Source organism: Chlorocebus sabaeus, chromosome 11 (assembly GCF_047675955.1).
Source record: "Chlorocebus sabaeus isolate Y175 chromosome 11, mChlSab1.0.hap1, whole genome shotgun sequence".
NCBI lineage: Eukaryota > Metazoa > Chordata > Mammalia > Primates > Cercopithecidae > Chlorocebus > Chlorocebus sabaeus.
The window spans coordinates 1,228,336-1,247,401 of record NC_132914.1 but is presented as its reverse complement, the minus strand read 5'-3'; the positions used below and the strand labels follow the sequence as shown (position 1 = coordinate 1,247,401).

The 19,066-nt window shown below is 41.0% G+C and overlaps 2 protein-coding genes across 15 annotated transcripts in view; one reads left to right on the top strand and one right to left on the bottom strand.

The window, feature by feature from the left end:
* ERC1 (ELKS/RAB6-interacting/CAST family member 1) overlaps positions 1-19,066 on the bottom strand; it is a 547,409-nt gene that overhangs the window by 503,089 nt on the left and 25,254 nt on the right. For 12 of the 14 annotated variants that reach the window (XM_073020334.1, XM_073020331.1, XM_073020338.1 and 9 more), the window contains one exon: positions 2,918-3,727. In XM_073020334.1, coding sequence (XP_072876435.1) covers positions 2,918-3,586 — 669 coding nt within the window. In that variant the 5' untranslated portion in view covers positions 3,587-3,727. Of the gene's footprint in view, positions 1-2,917; positions 3,728-16,769; positions 17,159-19,066 lie in introns of those variants that run through there. The other 2 variants (XM_073020333.1, XM_073020341.1) reach the window with 2 other exon arrangements.
* The window catches only part of LOC140712712 (uncharacterized), a 77,262-nt gene continuing 70,770 nt past the window's right edge, over positions 12,575-19,066 (top strand). Inside the window, exon 1 of the mRNA XM_073020305.1 lies at positions 12,575-12,638. Coding sequence (XP_072876406.1) covers positions 12,575-12,638 — 64 coding nt within the window. The remainder of the gene's footprint in view (positions 12,639-19,066) is intronic.

Below are 19,066 nucleotides of genomic sequence, written 5' to 3'. Positions count from 1 at the left end.
TTGAAGAATTTTAGCCCTGTGATATTAACTAGAATAACAGTAGAATAGTAGGAGGCATTAAAAATAATGATTTAGATACATATTAGAGGCCTTTAACATACAGTAGAAATGTTAGTTAAATAAAGATCACAGCATAATACCAACAGTATTCCATTCAGGGAAATCTGTTATGTGTATATGCATACAGGTATTTTAGTAAAGAGAAACGTCAAAATGCTAACGGTGGAATAGCAAAGTTGTCAGTAGATAGGAGGATCTGGAATATATTTTGCTTTCATATCTATGCTTTTCTGTTTTACATTTATGAACAGAAAAAATGAGCTATTTTTATTGCTGAAAATGTGTCTGGAGCTTTAACATACAAAATGTAATGTAACTAGAGATCTTCAAGTAGCCAAAACAGTAGATCTGAGTATCTGGACTGCATATTAGTAAGAATGGTAAGACAATCGACAGAAATCTTAAATTAGATTTACAGTCATATGTTGCTTAATGACAGAGATACGTTCTGAGAAAGGCGATTTCATCATTGTGCAAAGATCATCAAGTGGACTTACACAAACACATCTGGTCCAGCCTACCACACACTGGGACACAGGACATAGCCTACTGCTTCTAGGCTACAAACCTGTACAGCATGTTACTGTACTGAAAACTGTAGGCAACTGTAACACAATGGTAAATATTTGTGTATCTAAACACATCTAAGCATAGAAAAGATACAGTGAAAACACTGTATTATAATCTTTGTTTTGTTTTTAGAGACAGGGTCTCACTCTGTCACCCAGGCTGGAGTACAGTGGCCCAATCTCGACTCACTGTGGCCTCGACCTCCCAGGCTCAGGTGATCCTCCTGCCTCAGCCTCCCAAGTAGTACAGGCACCCACCACCAAACCCAGCTAATTTTTTTCTACTTTTTGCAGAGACAGGGTTTCACCATTTTGCCCAGCCTGGTCTCGAACTCCTGGACTCAACCAATCCGCACCCCCTCAGCCTCACAAAGTGCTGGGAGTACAGGTGCGAGCGACCACACCTGGTAATACTATACTATAACTTTATGGGACCACAGTCACACATTAGGTCCATCAGGGACCTAAAGAGCTTTGTGTGCCAGACAACTCCTTCATCAGAGACACAGATTATTTCTGATTGCTTCTTTACTTCTTGGTATCATTTAAGAAGAATGCAGAAATTGATATCAATTGCTTTTTTTATAATTTTGAGTAACCTAATCCAAAAATAAAGTGTAATACCAACAATGAGGTAGTTAATTAAATATTCTCCTTTTAAGAGTATAGGACAGCTTTTTTAAGAAGGAAAAAAATTCAAGCTTGCAAGTTTAAGAAAACTTCTAAAAGTACACACAACTTGCACCACAGGGGGAAAAAAATAAAGAGAAAAATTCTAAAAGTCTTTTAAACAAAAAGTATGGGCCGGGCATGGTGGCCCACACCTATAATCCCAGCACTTCGGGAGGCCGAGGCAGGTGGATCACCTGAGGTCAGGAGTTTGAGATCAGCCTGGCCGACACAGTGAAACCCCATCTCTAATAAAAATACAAAAATTAGCCGGGTGTGGGAGCAGGCACCTGTAATCCCAGCTACTCAGGAGTCTGAGACAGGAGAATCACTTGAACCTGGGAGATGGAGGTTGCAGTGAGCCAAGACTGCGTCACTGCATTCCAGCCTGGGAGACAGAGCAAGACTCTGTCTCAAAACAAAAACAAAAACAAAAAAGTATGTTTAACATTTTAACTGGTAGAGCCTGAATACGATTTGTTCACATCTTTGGAGTCATCAGCTTCCTCACTGAATGTGACATGGCTATCACCAAACACACCAACTATAACCTGGAGGAGCACAGAAAAATAAGTGAATATTTCCTGTAGCTAATGTGACAGCACTTAGCTCTCAAATTGAAAAGCCCCATGATGATAAAGCCCAATCATCTCACTTATTTTCTACAAGCAAACAATCACACCAGATTGCCTTTCCTCTACCTTAAATGTAAAGAATTAAAGAACAAAAAGCTACAAAAGCATCCTGAAGTTAAACTTTCATGAATGGCAACAAAATGAATAGTTACTATTCGTACTTAATAAATACATCATCAACATTAACTTTTTTATTTTTGAGACAGAGTCTCACGGTGTCACCCCAGACTGGAGGGCAGTGGCAGGATCTCAGCTCACTGCAACCTCTGCCTCCCAGGTTCAGGTGATTCTCCTGCCTCAGCCTCCTTAGAAGCTGGGATTACAGGTACACACCATCACACCTGGCTAATTTTTGTATTTTTAGTAGAGTCAGGGTTTCACCATGTTGCCAGGCTGGTCTCAAACTCCTGACCTCAATGATCTGCCCACCTCGGCCTCCCAAGTGCTGGAATTACAGGTGTGACTCACCACACCCAGCCAATATTAACTCTTTAAAAGTAATTTCTGTTCTCAGCTGACAACACTGATTTATCTTGTGATAGTCATTTTGTTTTGTTTTTAAGAATGACTTTTTGACATCATGACAAATCTTAATGGTATACCTTACACTGAAGTTACCTAGTCTAAATACATTTGGTAATAGATATTACAGTGTGTGGCAAAATTATAACCTCAGAAGAATTGAAAAAAAAAAAAAAGATAACATATGCTGAAAGGAAAGACACGAAGAGAAACAGAAACCAGAGAAAAGAACCAAGCAAGAATGGAAGCAAGCAGACATGGGCAACTAGGAAAAAACAGGGCACAGGACCAAATTTGGAAAGGGCTGAGAAATGGAGGACACAAAATAGTAAAATAAATAGGAAAAAGGAAGATACATATACTACGAAGGGAAAAATCTAGGAAAAGGGAAAAAAAAAAAAGGCTATTTCATTCACATACATGAATTCAGCCAACACAGTTAAACACATAGGTAGAACTTACCTGGTTTTCCTCCTGTACAACTCTGTACTGTTCCTTCCAAATGCTGATTTTGGAAGCTTCATCTTTTCTCAGGGCTCGTTCTTTCTTCAGCTCTGGGCTCCAGAAGGTCTTGATGCTATTCATTGAAGAACTCAATTTGCTCTCCTTTACTTCCACATCCTTCCGCAAGAGATCATTTTCCCTTAATACTTCCTTCAGCTGTGTCTGCAGATCCATGATTGTGTTATCTCTCGCCTGACGAAGGGAGTGAGGCACAGTGGATGCCATACTCACAGGAGGGAGGTGATGCTCTCCAAATGCTATGGTGTCACTGGCAACCCCACTGCTAGCTATGTTGGGGCTACTCCCCATAGCAGTCATCCGAACACCATAAGGTAGACGTCCCCCAGAACGGCCAAGTGTCATGGTGCTTTTAGGTGTTTCTGAACCCACATTTTCATGGTCACTTAGATACATAGGGCCAGAGGTGGCATAGGCAGCATTTAAAGACTGTATATTTTCCATTGAAAGGGTTTTCCCACTGCCACCTCCAACACTGCTTCCCGAACTCCCTCCTGTACTATTGGTTCGACGATGACCCAAGCGAGGGGAACGTGGAAGCCTGGGTGAACGCCCAGGGCTCTGGTTGCTCGGTTCCACCTTCCCAACAGAGCGAGCACTTCCATACATGGTTGCAAGATCAGAAAAGGTGTAAAGCAGAAAATCAACAACAACGAAAAATGGGAACTTTGTGAGGTGTCTCTATGGTTTAAGGTTAATCAGAAGAAGGTCCCCAGCTGTCCAATCTTGAAGAAGTATCTTACACCATATCTGTAACGAAAAGATCACACATTAAATCCTCCAATAATAAATATTTCCCTTCTCAGAAACTTTCCATTACCCCCACTTAAAGAAAATCTACCCCTTCTACCATGTATTTACTCAGGCATTCAGAATGTGATTACAGCATAATGTACTTCATAGTAAACAATATTTTAGAGATATTTTAGATGTCTCAAAACTGAATGCTGAAAACATACCATGCAACTGGAAAACAAACCAAAACAAAGTGCCAGGTGCAATGGCTCATGCCTATAATCCCAGCACTTTGGGAGGACAAGGTAGGAAGATCGCTTGAGGCCAGGAGTTCAAAACCAACCTGGGATACATAGCAAGACCCTGTCTCTACAAAAAAGAATGAGAAAAAAAAACAAGAAGTATAAAGACTGACAAGGAAAAGATTAAAATCAATGTCTGAATATATGATTTTCTAACTGAAAACCCAAGATAATCAACTGACAAGTTATTAGAATAACAGAACTCAACAAACTGGTCAGACTCACTATCAATATATAAATTTCAATATTTTCATGTATAAATCAAAGTAACAACTAGAAAATGCAGTTTTTAATTTAAAATCCCATTCACAACAGCAACAAAACCATAAAAGTACTTTGATATAAATCAACAAAAATGTACAAGCATTTTGGGGGAAAAAACTAAAACTTTACTGAAAGACATAAAAGAACATCTAAACAAAAGAAAAGTTAACTGTGTTCATGGACGAGAAGACAAACACTGTTAAGATTCAGTTCCTCCCCAACTACTTAGCACAATCCCAGTGAAAAATCTCTACAGGATTTTGCTAACCAGCTGTAGATCCCTTCCTTTCACAGGTGTTGAAGGATTTTTCAAGTAACTCGACAAACTGACTCTAAAATTCAAACGGAGAGTAAAGATACAAGAGTAACCAAACAATTTAAAACAGATGAACAAAGAAGGAAAACAGCCCTCAACAGCAAGATAAATTACGAATCCGTAATTCTTTATTTGTACTGCAAAAATTAAAAAAGCTCTGAAAATAAGTTTTTCCTTTTAACTCATCTAGCAGCAAAACTGGACCTGACTCAAGCTTACTTACTGTTTATATGTATCCCACATAGTGTGACTTCATACATTTCATTAAGAAAACAATGTGTGTGATTACTGGATACTACATAATGCCCACTAAGTATTACTGGAAAAAATTCCTGACAACAAAACCACATCTGAACTGCAAGGTTTCTCATGAAGTAGTGTAGCCTTGTAAAACTATAGTAATGAAAACTGTATAGTACTAGCCCAAAAACATATATTAAATTATATATGGGAATTTAATATATGTTAAAAGTAATATTTCAAAACAGTGAGTGACATGGTTTGGCTGTGTCCCCACCCAAATCTCCCCTTGAATTGTAAAAATCTTCCTGTGTCAAGGGTGGGGCCAGGTGTACTTAACTGCATCATGGGAGCGGTTTACCCTCTACTGTTCTTGCGGTAGTAAGTCTCATGGGATCTGACAGTTTTATAAATGGGAGTTCCCCTGTACAAGTTCTCTTGCCTGTCGCCATGTAAGACATAATTTTGCTCCTCATTCGCCTTCTGCCATGATTGTGAGGTCTCCCCAGCCATATGGAACTGAGAGTCCATTAAACCTCTTTCCTGGCAGGGTGCGGTGGCTCACATGTAATCTCAGCACTTTGGGAGGCCAAGGAGGGTGTATCACCTGACGTCAGGAGTTCGAGACCAACCCGATCAACATGGCGAAACCCCATCTCACTAAAAGCACAAAAATTAACCGAGCATGGTGGCAGGTGCCTGTAATCCCAGCTACTCAGGAGGCTGAGGCATGAGAAGCTTGAACCCAGGTGGCAGACAATGCAGTGAGCCAAGATCGTGCCACTGCACTCCAGCCTGGGTGACAAGAGCGAGACTCCATCTAAATTAAAAAAAAAAAAATTTCCTTTTTAAATTACCTAGTCTCGGGTATGTCTGTATTAGCAGCATGAGAACAGACTAACACAGTGAGGAAATGAAAAATCACTCAATAAATGAGGTTTAAATACTCGTTGCTCTTCGAGAAAAATTAAGCATACTTGTCTTCACATAGTACACCAAAATAAATTCCATATACGTTAAAGATATAAATTTTTTAAACCATTAAAAGTACTAGAAGAAAATTTTGAAGAATATCCTTGTGAACTTGAGTTAGGAAAAGTCTCCTTAAATAAAAAACCAGAAACAAAAACCATAAAGAACAACAACCAATACACTTAATTATGCCAAAATGACAAAGTATTACACCAAAAAACACTGTAAATAAAATTAAAAGATAAACCAAAAGCTAGGTAAAAAATACAGACAACATAGTATAATGATCTGTAAACAGGGTATGTAAAGAATTCCTACATGGGAAATGCCAATTTTGAGACAGCAATAATTACAGGGAAGGCAACTTGTGTTGTAAAGGGGAAAAATGTTTGTGAAGGCTTTAACTCCACTTATAAAGCTGTACACTCAAACGACCATAAAGCACCTGAATTTTTTTTTCAAAAAAGAAAACATGTTCATACTTTACAAGTATAATTAAAACAAATTTTAAAACCACAGGCAGCTGTCCCTTGGTATCTGCTGGGGACTGGCTCCAGCAGAACGTATCCAGATATCCAAGACCCTCCCAGACAGCAAAAATCCCAGGCTGCTCAAGTCCCTGATTCAAACTGACACAGTAATTGCCTAAAATCTATGGACATCCTCCAGTACACTTTAAATCATCTCTAAATTCCTTATAATACTTCATACAATGTAGATGCTATATAAATTGTTATACTTATTGTGTTTATTTTTATTATTTTTCCATGTTGTATTATTTTTTCCCAAGTTTTTTTTTCTCCCCATTTTTTTTTTCAAGGTGACTTTAAAATTCCTTCCCAAATATTTTTGGTCCACAGTTGGTTAGTTCTGCGGATGCAGAACCCACTATACTATAGCTATCAACTTTATACACTTCTTTCAAAGACAATACAGATCTAAACTAGCTCTCTCTGATTTCCTGGCATCATTTCAAAGAATTGGCTTAGGTCAAGTAACAACAGTCTTCAGCATATTAAACAATATTTTCCAAAAATCCATTGTTATGTAAATTGATTCTTATAAGTGTTTCTTCTTTGAAAATAGTACCCAAGTAAATCATATTGTCAAAAATAAGATTCTAAAGACAGTATCTATTCTGGTCAAACTCAAACAGGTTAAAAATCCTAAAAAAAGTGAACACACAGGCGGTCTCATCTCTATATTACTGAACTAGTAAACAAAGCCCAGGGCTAACAACAAACAAGACAGGAAATACACAGAACCTGACCCTTTAAGGAAAGACTCCAATCTCCCTCCATCTCAGAAATTGCTATGGCACACTGAGTTCAGAAATGGCAATATTTTGTTAGTAATGTTATGAAATTCCTTTCCAGGACTAACCTAGCTCATGAAGTAAAAATTCCTTTTCATGAGTAATCTGGACTGTAAAGTGGGTGACAGGTAGTAATCTACAAATCACTACTTCAGATGAATTCTATTTCAAGATGGAAGAGGGATACAAAGTTTTTTCTTTTTTTAAGTAATTTGAATATTGCATAAAATAAGGGAGCCATTAATTATCTGGAATCCTTTCAATGATAACAAAAGCTAACATTTAGTGAGTGTGTGTTTCATATGCCAGGCACTGTACTATGAGTTTTATAAGATTTAATATTTATATTATTCAATATTAATGCATAATTTAGTATTTTGTATGAATAAGATGGGTCCTGTCATTATTTCCATTTTACAGATAAAGAAAGTTGTGGCTTAGACGGCTTAAGTGACTTATCTAAAGACACACAGCTATTAAATGGTAGGGTCCAGATTTGAATTAAGGCAGCCTAATTCCAGATCCCTGGAGGCTGTTAACTATCATGCTTAACCACCATCATCTGCTGATGTTAACGTCTCAAGTGTCCCAGGATATTAAAGGTTCTCACAATTTAAGGTAGCGTATCCTACTCATTTACCACTCTAAACTTGAGGTTACGTCTTAGATTTTCCCAGGTGTAAAACTTAAACAATCACTTATATCTTTCCATTAAGTAGGAGAAAGTCTTTTTTAAAAGATGGTAGGCAGAACAAAGTAAGTCAAACAATAAAATAATTCAGAAACGCAAGAGTTTCAGGAATCACACCATGAGAATTTTAAACTTCCACATTCACCAAAAAAAAAAAAACAAAAAAACCCACCTCCGCGGCCGTGCAGAACTATTTCCACGTAGCGGAGGACGTAAATCACACGGAAGAGGCTAAGATCCAGTAACACAAATCCACGTTGTTTTCAACACCAGCAGGTGCACTCTATTATTCAAGTCACTTTCAAATCCAAATGGTATTTCCAAGTGGAGTCTGTTATTTTCAGAACTATATTCATTTATAGGACAAGGGAAGGAATTCACCAGTCATATCTGAGGGAAGCCCTCATATAGCTTTTTAATCTCATGAGCTTCAGGGAAGACGGTGTTTTTTAAAAATTCTTTTTAAAAATATGGAATAAAGCCACAAAATAATAGTTCTTGCACTTTAAACAATCTGACCAAAAATATGACCAAATAAGTCACACAGTATGACTCAATTTATGTAAAATTCTAGATGTATTATGACAGAAAGTTACTAAGTACACGACTAGGGACTGGGTAGAGGGAGGCACGGATCATAAAGGAGCAGGGGAAACTTTTGGGGGTGACTGAAATGTTCTCTATTGTGTTCGGGATGATGGTTTCACAGGCATGTATCTATGTTAAAACTGATCAAACTATATACTTTAAATATGTGCAATGACTGTATATAAAATATACCACAAAAGTTTGGGGAAGATTGCACATATTTTAAACTCTTTCTCTAAATTAAGTCAAGAGAAACACCTTTAGTGATTGATTTATATACCTAGAGTCCCGGATGCTGCTGCAGAAAATCATGCAGCTGTTCAGTTTGATTTCCTACCTCAGCTGGGCCCGTGTTTCTCTCCCAGAGCCCCACAAGTCTCTTAGTTAGCTTCCTATGCCATATTTGTTATGGTGGGTTATTTCAAATCTCGGCCTTCGGCCTCTCACTTTCAGCAAATGACTTCATCATTTTAATGAATTGTGTCCCCTAATCCAAAATTCCTAAATTGAAGTCTTAACCCCCATACCTCAGGATGTGGCCATATTTTAGATAGGGTCCTTAAAGAATTAAAGCTCAAGGAGGGTACTGGGGTGGGTTCTAATCCAATATAACTAGTATCCCTATAAAAACAGACTAGGACACAGGCAAGCACAGAGGAAAGACCATGTAAAGACACCAGAAAACGGCCACGTACAACCCAGGGAGATCGGCCTCCAGAAGAAACCAACCAGGCCAACACCTTTGTCTCAGAATTCTAGCTTCCAGAATGATGAGAAAATAAATTCTTGTGCCAGGCACGATGGCTCATGCCTGCAATCCCAACACTTTGGGAGGCCACAATGGGTGGATCACCTGAGGTCAGAAGTTCAAGACCAGCCTGACCAGCATGGTGAAACCCTGTCTCTACTAAAAATGCAAAAATTAGCTGGGCATGGTGGCGCGTGCCTGTAGTTCTAGCTACTCCGGAGGCTGAGGCAGGAGAATCGCTTGGACCCGGGAGGCGGAGGTTGCAGTGAACAGAGATGGCGCCACTGCACTCCAACCTGGGCGACAGAGCGAGACTGTCTTGGAACAAAAAAAAAAGAAATTGTTGTTAAGCCACATCATCAGTGGTCTTGTGTGTGGGGGTGGAGGAGTGGGAGATGTTTTGTGTTTTTGTTTGCTGAGATAGGGTCTCCTCTGTCACCTAGGCTGGAGTGCAGTGGTAGGATCACAGCTCCCCATGGCCTCAACCTCCCAGGCTCAAGCACTTCTCCCACCTCAGCCACCCGAGTAGCTGAGACTACAAGCTGAGACTACAGGCAAGCACCAGCACACCCAGCTAATTTTTGTATTTTTGGTAGAGGTGGGGTTTCACCATGTTGCCCAGGCTGGTCTCAAACTCCTAGGCCCGAGAGATTCACCTGCCTCAGCCTTCCAAATTACTGGGATTACAGGCGTGAGCCACCACGCCCAGCTGATGACAGCCCTTTCTTATGACAGCCCTACCAAATTTATGTATCTCACCTCCTACATTAGAGAGAAACAGAGAAATCAAACAAGAACTATCTCAACTTCCTCTCACCACATGTTCATTTACAGCAACAACCATCCTTAACTTCCTCTATTCTGCTGGAAGTGGGCTACAGCTAATCCTTCCACAGGGTACTTTAGTCCCTATTCCCTCTGGCTTCTCCAGAGAAACCTTAGTTAATGATCGCTTTTCCTCTCTAATGCCTTTTTAACTTCCGTCTATAAATATACCGTTTCTTAAGCACTCCCAATTTTTTGACACTCTCCTCTCTTGGTTTTTTTATATCATATGCTCTTTTCTTCTAACCCTCCTCCTCCTTTGTTTGTTCCTCCCTTAAATGTTTCTGATCTTCATCCCTATGTTATTCTCACACTACAATATCATCCTTAAGAAATCCTTTCTCGCTGCCTCCACCAGCTTAAAATAACATATGTACAACAAAGACTCCAAATTTACTACTTCTCCAGTACTTTTTTACTTCTCCTTTCAGAATCAGAACTATGTATTCCACTTCTGGACATCTTCACTTATACTCCTCACATGCACCTCAAACACACCTGCCCCCAAACTGAATTCCACATCAAGGTCTCCCCGCTCCATAACCAAACCTGCTGCTGCAGGGAAATAAAATAAAATAAAATAAAGAACAGGGCAGTGGACAACATCTATTCAAATGAATAACATCAGCTGCTCAAGCCAGAGCCTGAGTGTCCTTCCGAAATCTTCATATTCCATATATACACATATTATCAAAAAAATACAATTCCTGTTTCTTTGATTTCCAGATACCTCTTAAATTGACCCTCTTCCTCCATTCCCACAATTAGTACCTTGGTTTATGCCATCCTCTCCTACCTGATTAAAACAACTTTCTAACCTGACTGCCCGCCTCTAGCCTCCGAGTCCTGTATCAGTCCATTCTCAAGCTCCATGTAGAACTGCCCACAAGACTGGGTAATTTATAAAAGAAAGAGGTTTAATTGACTCACAGTTCTGCAGGGCTGGGGAGGCCTCAGGAAGCTTACAATCGTGGCAGAAGGGGAAGCAAACACATCCTCCTTCACATGGCAGCAGGAAGAAGTGCCAAGCAAAGGGGGCAGAGACCCTTATAAAACCATCAGATCTAGGCTGGGCATGGTAGCTCACATCTGTAATCCCAATACTTTGGGAGGCCAAGGTCGATGGATCACTTGAGATCAGGAGTTCAAGACCAGCCTGGCCAACATGGTGAAACCCTGTCTCTACTAAAAATACAAATATTACCCAGACATGCTCAATTGAACCCAGGAGGCAAAGGTTTCAGTGAGCCTTATGCCACTGCACTCAGGCCTGGGTGACAGAGCAAGACTCTTGTCTCAAAAAAGAAAACAAAAAATCGATCTCGTGGGCACTCACTATCAGAACAGCATGGAGTAACCGACTCCATGATTCCGTTGCCACCAGGTCCCTCCACAACATGTAGGGATTATGGAAACTACAAGATGAGATTTCTGGGGATGCAGCCAAATCGTATCAGTCCCCTAATCAGTGTTTTTCAAACTTAGAATTATGACCCAATAATAGGTTGTGAAATCAGCTTGATAAACTGCAACCAAGCTTGTTTTCTTGTTTGTTTTAAATGAAATAAAATCACTAGATACCCTGAGCCAGAACCACCCAACACACTCTTCATGAAATCTGGGATGTTTGTTTTTCAAATTCAGTAAGTTCTGAAGTAATTGTAACGCAACAAGAGATAGTAGTGTTGTGTAGTTTTCTGCAATGTCTCAGGAGTGCACAGGCACGCACATGTGCATACTGGATCACAATATACAAGGTACTTCTTGGCCAGGCACAGCAGCCCGTGCCTGTAATCCTAGCACTTTGGGAGACCAAGGCAGTAGGATTGCTTGAGTCAAGGAATTCAAGACCAGCCTGGACAACACAGCAAGATCCTATCTCTAGGAGAATAGAGATAGGCTTTCTAAAATAAACAGATAAATAGAACTGAAAATAAAACGTATAGCTTATTTTCACAGTGCATCACACTAAAGTAAACATAAGCATTGTTGACAACTGTGAAGGAACTAGGGTTTTATTTAACCCTACTTACAGGTTAATACATCAGCCTATGACCATTTCATGGATACTGACAGAACACATGAGCCTCCTGGGTCAAACACAAAGAACTTTATTACTCACAGCACAGCAAGCATGAGCATGTTTGCAGTGTTACCCCCAAGTTCCATAAGGTGACATGCAGCGGGTTTGCATCACAGCTAAGGAACACTGGGCTTAGGGAATCCACCTTTTTGTGTTTTGTTTTGTTTTGGTTTGGGGGTTTTTTTGAGACAGAGTTTCGCTCTGTTGCCCAAGCTGGAGTGCAGTGGCGCAATCTCGGCTCACTGCAAGCTCCGCCTCCGGGTGCCCGCCATTCTCCTGCCTCAGACTCCCAAGTAGCTGGGACTATAGGCGCCCGCCACCGCGCCCAGCTAATTTTTTTGTATTTTTTAGTAGAGACAGGGTTTCACCGTGTGAGTCAGGATGGTCTCGAACTCCTGACCTCGTGACCCACCCGCCTCGGCTTCCCAAAATGCTGGGATTATAGGCGTGAGCCACGGTGTCCGGCCAGAATCCACCACTTTTACAGTAAGTAGTAAGTAGGCCTGCTCTTTGTCCCGATGAAAGACATCACCTCCTCCCGCAAAGTGGCCTGCTGCAAACACAGTCCTGAAAAACGGCTGGGTTAGGAACAGTCGAGGCCCTGCTTGCATTCCTAGCACACCCAGCAGGGTGTATATGAAATAAGAGTCTCTCTCGGCTGGGCGCGGTGGCCCATGCCTGTAATCCTAGCACTTTGGGACATTGAGGCAGGCGGGTCACTTGAGATCAGGGGTTTGAGACCAGCCTGGCCAACATGGTGAAACCCCGTCTATACTAAAAATACAAAAATTAGCCGGGCATGGTGGCACACGCCTATAATCCCAGCTACTTGGGAGGCTGAGGCAGGACAATCGCTTGAACCCGGGAGGTGGAGGTTGCAGTGAGCCCAGACTGCGCCACTGTACTCCTGTCCTGCCTGGGCGAAAGAGCAGGACTGCATCTCAAAAAAAAGAAACAGGAAGCTCATGGGAGATTCATTCTCCTGACAATTATTTGTGGTACTTTTAAAGTATGTCCATAAATTATTTAATGCTCCTCCTTTTAAGAGGGAGAGTAAATTTCCTCCCCTTGAGTGTAGACTGAACTTACTGACTTGCTTCCAATGATGTACTTTCATGACTAACTCTTAAAAGACACTGGAGCTTCTGTCTTGGTCACTCTCTCAAATCACTCTCTCTCAGGAATCCAGCTGCCATGTCATGAGGACACTCAAACTTCAAACTACCCTGTGAAGAGAGTCACATATTCAGGAACTGAGGCTTCCTGCCAACAGCCATGTGAGATAGCTTCAAAGATCCTCCAATCTCAGTCAAGAATTGAAATGAGTGTAAACTCAGCAGTCAACATGTTGACTGCAACCTCACTAGAGACCCTGAGTCAGAATCACCCAGTACATACTCTTCATAGAATCTGAGATGTTTCTTTTTGTTTTGTTGAGACAGAGTCTCACTCTGTTGCCCAGGCTGGAGTGCAGTAGCACAATCTCGGCTCACTGCAACCTCTGTCTCCCAGGTTCAAGCGATTCTCCTGCCTCAGCCTCCCAAGTACCTGGGATTAAAGGAATGTGCCGCCAGGCCCTGCTAATTTCTGTATTTTTAGTAGAGATGGAGTTTCGCCATATTGGCCAGGCTGGTCTCAAACTCCTGATATCAGGTGATCCACCTGCCTTGGTCTCTCAAAGTGCTGGGGTTACAAGCATGAGCCACTGTGCCCAGCCAGATGTTTGTTCTTTAAGTCCAGTAAGTTTTGAAGTAACTTGTAATGCAGCAAGAGATAATATAGTCTTGTTTTCTGCAATGGTTAAGGTGTGCATATTGGATGACAATATAAAATGTCCTTCTTGGCTAGACACAGTGGCCCATGCCTATAATCCTAACACTTTGGGAGACTAAGGCAGGAGAATTGCTTGAGTCTAGGAGTTCAAGACCAGCCTGGACAACACAGCAAGACCCCATCTCTGCAAAAAAATAAAAAAAAAAAAAAATAGCCCAGCATAGTGGCTTATGCCTGTAGTCCCAGCTACTTAGGAAGCTGAGGCAGGAAGATTCCTTGAAACCAAGAGTTCACGGCTATAGTGAGTCATGACAGTGCCACTGCACTATGCCGTGGATGACATGGCAAGACCCTGTCTCAAAAAAGCAAAACTAAATGTGATTCTTTTTATAAGTTCTAAACAATTCTCAACACCAGTGCCATAACGATCTTCTAATATGATGACTCTCCAAATGGGTAAGGGATTCCAGGGGTGCTCAAGACCCTTGCAGGAGGTCCATGAGGGCAAAGCTATTTTCATGACAGGATGACGTCACTGGCCTTTTTCATTGTGATCCTCTCACGAGTGCATAAGTGTTTTCCAGAGCTACATGACGTGTGACAAGATCCCACTGACAGCTAACGGAACGTGTGCTTGTGTATTCCCACGTTTTTAAAATGTCTTGGCTGTGCACGGTGGCTCGTACCTATAACCCCAGCACTGTGGGAACCCGAGGCAGGAGGATCACTTGAGCTCAGGAGTTCAAGACTGGCCTGGGCAACATGGCGAAATCCCGTTTCTACTAAAAATACAAAAAATTAGCCAGGCCAGGTGGCACACACCTGTAATCCCAACTACTTGGGAGGCTGGGGTGGGAGGATAACTTCAGCCCAACAGGCGGAGGTTGCAGTAAGCAGAGATCACGCCACTGCACTCCAGCCTGGGAGACAGAGCCAGACCTTGTCTCAAAAAATATTTTTTTTTAATCTGAATTCCTTGGTAGTGCATATGAGATTTTTCATCACTTGGCCCTGACTATCTCCCTGAAGCTACTCCTTATCCACTCTCCTTCTCCATGTGACAACCATAATCAGGTCTATGCAATTCCCTGAAATACCAAGCTGTCTCTGGTTTCCATGACCTTCTTTTGCCCCATTAACTGGCTAACTACTGATCATTTTTCCAAACTAAGTTCAACAGTCACAATCCTACACAAACCTTCATGACCCTCAGTCTAATTCAGGTGCTCCTCTGAGGGAACCAGGGGCTTTTAAAATAATGTAACTATTATTTTAATCACTTCCTTAAAAGTAAAGGAATGTCTTACTCCATCTCCAAAACCTAGCACAGTGTCTCACACAAATCAAGCAGTAAGTGTTTGCCAAGGCCACAATTAATCTAAACCCACGTAAAAATCATTAGATAGTTCACATACATTTAAATAGCAATAATCTTGAATGTAGTTTATGGAACCTGCAATTAGATGTAATCCAAAATAAATATAATGATTGCATTTTTTAACATTTTCCTCAAGTTAAGAAAATTTTCTCTATCTTTAAACAGTATCCCAATTTCATGAATTAGGCCAGGTGTGGTAGCTCACGCCTGTAACCCCAGCACTTTGGGAGGCCGAGGCGGGCAGATCACTTGACGTCAGGAGATCGAGACCAGCCTGGCTAACACGGTGAAACCCCGTCTCTACTCAAAACACAAAACTTAGCCGGGCGTGGTGGCGCCACCTGTACTCCCAGCAACTCCACAGGCTGAGGGAGGAGAGTCACTTGGAGAATCGCTTGGACCCGGGAGGTGGAAGCTGCCGTGAGCTGAGACCACGCCACTGTGCCCCAGCCTGGGCAACAGAGTGAGACTCTGAATACAAACAAATAAATAAATAAAACTAATTCCATGAACCGACAACCTCCTTCTGTACATGTCTTGCTATTTATTTTTGTCATCTATCCCCTGAAAATAATTAACTAAATGGGCAAGATTTCAATTTTTTAAAAAACTGTTCTTCCTGCATTAGTAAAAATGCAAACTTCTGTAGCGAAATCTTAATTCCAAGAAGATGGCATAAGCTCAACGGACTAATGCCTCTCGTCTAAGACAGAAATTAAAAATGAACACACACAAAGAGCAACCACATGCAGAAAATATCATGTCTGTGGGGACAAATGGGTTCTCAATACTAAAAAAACTCTATTAAACTCTATGTCAGAGACCTACCAAGCTAAAGATGTACCAAGCACTTAAGATGAATTTTGTACCCTATATTTTGAGTTTTTAAAAAATACCATATGGCTGGGCATGGTGGCTCACTCTTGTAACCCTAGCACTTTGGGAGGCTGAGGCGGGCAGATCACCTGAGACCAGGAGTTCGAGGCCAGCCTGGCCAATATGGCAAAACTCCATCTCTATGAAAAATACAAAAATTAGCAGGTCATGGTAGCGTGCGCCTCTAGTCCCAGCTACTTGGGAGGCTGAGGCATGAGAATCATTTGAACCCGAGAGGCGGAGGCTGCACTGAGCCAATATTGTGTCACTGCACTCCAGCCTGGGTGACAGAGCAAGACACCATCTCAAAAAAAAAAAAAAAAAAAAAAAATACCAGAACAGCATTTAAATCTCTGCAAGCTTTCCAGGATTTACATTTAGAGAAATTTCCTAAAATCTAATTCTGAGAAGAATATTACCAGAAATCTGCCTTATCTTAAATTATGAGTTTATTAACAATACAGTTTCACTATCAATTCACTACTATTCACATCACAAAGCCTGTCAGAAAAAAACACAAAGAATATTCACAATAGGCACAGTGGCTCACGCCTATAATCCCAGCACTTTGGGAGGCCAAGGTGGGTGGACCACCTGAGGTCAGGAGTTTGAGACCAGCAGGCCAACATGGTGAAACCCCGTCTCTACTAAAAATACAAAAAGTAGCTGGGCGTGGTGGCACTTACCTGTAACCCAAGCTACTCAGGAGGCTGAGGCAGGAGAATCACTTGAACCCAGGATGTGGAGGTTGCAGTGAGCCAAGATCGTGCCACTGCACTCCAGCCTGGGTGACAGAGTGGAACTGTGTACTGAAAAAAAAAAGAAACAAAAAAAAGAAAAGAAAAGCACTGATCCCAAAGGTTATATACATACTGTGAGAGAAAAACAGCCCCAGTCTCACCTCACCCCACAGAAATCCATTATACTCAGAGGTCTAAAAATAAAAATACTTCTACCCACAATGATTGTATGTTAGCCTTTAATTCTCACTCTTCCCCCAAATAGCTACAAGCATAACATGCAATGGCAGACAGCAATCTCTCTCTCCTCATAGACTAGAAAAATCATAATAGCTCTTTACGAACTGAGTCTCCAAAGGAACACCAAATATTCTTAAGACAAATGAAAGCAAAAACAAAATTTTTTTTTTTTTTTTGAGACGGAGTCTCGCTCTGTCACCCAGGTTGGAGTGCAGTGGCACGATCTAGGCTCACTGCAAGCTCCACCTCCTGGTTTCACGCCGTTCTCCTGCCTCAGCCTCCCGAGTAGCTGGGACTACAGGCACCCACCACCTCGCCCGGCTAGTTTTTTGTATTTTTTTTTTTTTAATAGAGACGGGGTTTCGCCATGTTTGCCAGGATGGTCTCGATCTCCTGACCTCGTGATCCACCTGCCTCGGCCTCCCAAAGTGCTGGGATTACAGGCGTGAGCCACCGCGCCCGGTGGATAAAAGCAAAAAATTATTTAATAGCAACACAGTAGCTTACTTCAAATTAACTATGGTTGACTAGGTTGACACAGATGTGCTATGATATTTATAAGTTGAACCAGAAAATTTAATATACCACCTATTAGCTATTTAAATAATTATATGTGAAATTCTGACATAAATCTCAAAATTACTAGTCCAACCTGATGTAATGGGGTTATGCTCATCAACGAGTCAAATATTTTTAATACTGTACTTCAACATTTCTAAAGATCCTGTTCATTTTCTTAAAGGGTTATTTATAACTACTACTAGCGATGAGAAATATGCTGCTCTCCTAGGTTCCCTGTGAAAACATGAACAATAGACCAAAATTTTAAAATCCCACTGAAGTACAATTTGGCATAATCTATCAAAATTTAAAATATGCACACTGTTGAACTAGAAGTTTCACTTTAAAAAGTATTCTCCATAAAATATATTTTCACAGGTTCAAGGACATAATGTGCAATGATATTCAATTATTGCATTGTCTGTACCATCGAGACAGCTTAAATTTCCAACAAGAGATTAGCTGAATAAATTTATGTATCTCTCAACTATAAAAGACAATGCTGCTGTTTAAAAAAAATTTCTTTCAGACAATCCTTATTAAAAAAAAAAAAAAGGAAAAACAATGGCCAGGCATGGCTCACACTTGTAATCCCAGCACTTTAAAAAGCGGAGGCAGGCAGATCACTTGAGGTCAGGAGTTCAAGACCAGTCTGGCCAACCTGGTGAATTCCCGTCTCTATCAAAAAACACAAAACTTACCTGGGCAAAAAATACAAAACTTACACATTACAGGGTGTGTGCCTGTAGTACCAGTTACTCAGGTGGGAGGACTGCTTGAACCCCAGAGGTAGAGGCTGCAGTGAGCCAAGATCATGCCACTGCACTCCAGCCTGGGCAATAGAGCAACACTCTCTCAAAAAAGAAAAAGAAAAAAGAAAAAGAAAAAGAGGCTGGGAACAGTAGCTCATGCCCGTGATCCCAACACTTTGGGAGGCCAAGGCAGGCAGATCACTCGAGGTCAGGAGTTCGGGACCAGCCTAGCCAACATGGTGAAACTCCATCTCTACTAAAAATAAAAAAATTAGCCAGGCATGGTGGTGTGCATCTGTGATCCCAGCTACTTGGGAGGCTGAGGCAGGAGAATCGCTTGAACCTGGGAAACGGAGGTTGCAGTGAGCTGAGATTGCACCACTGCACTCCAGCCTGGGTGGCAAGAGAGAGATTTCGTTTCAAAAAAAGGTAAAAGAAACCAAAATAAACAAAAATAAACAAAATATTTAAGTAAATATCTACATCTGACATGCAAAAACATATTGTGAAGTGGAAAAAAAGCAAGTTATAGAAGAATGCTTACAAGACAATCTCATTTGAGTACAATGGATATATATACATATATTTGCATATACACATACATATATATATATTTATATGAATTGTATGGTAACAGCCTATTTCTGAAAGACCCGATGGAATCGCCTTTTTCCTTACTTATATACTTTT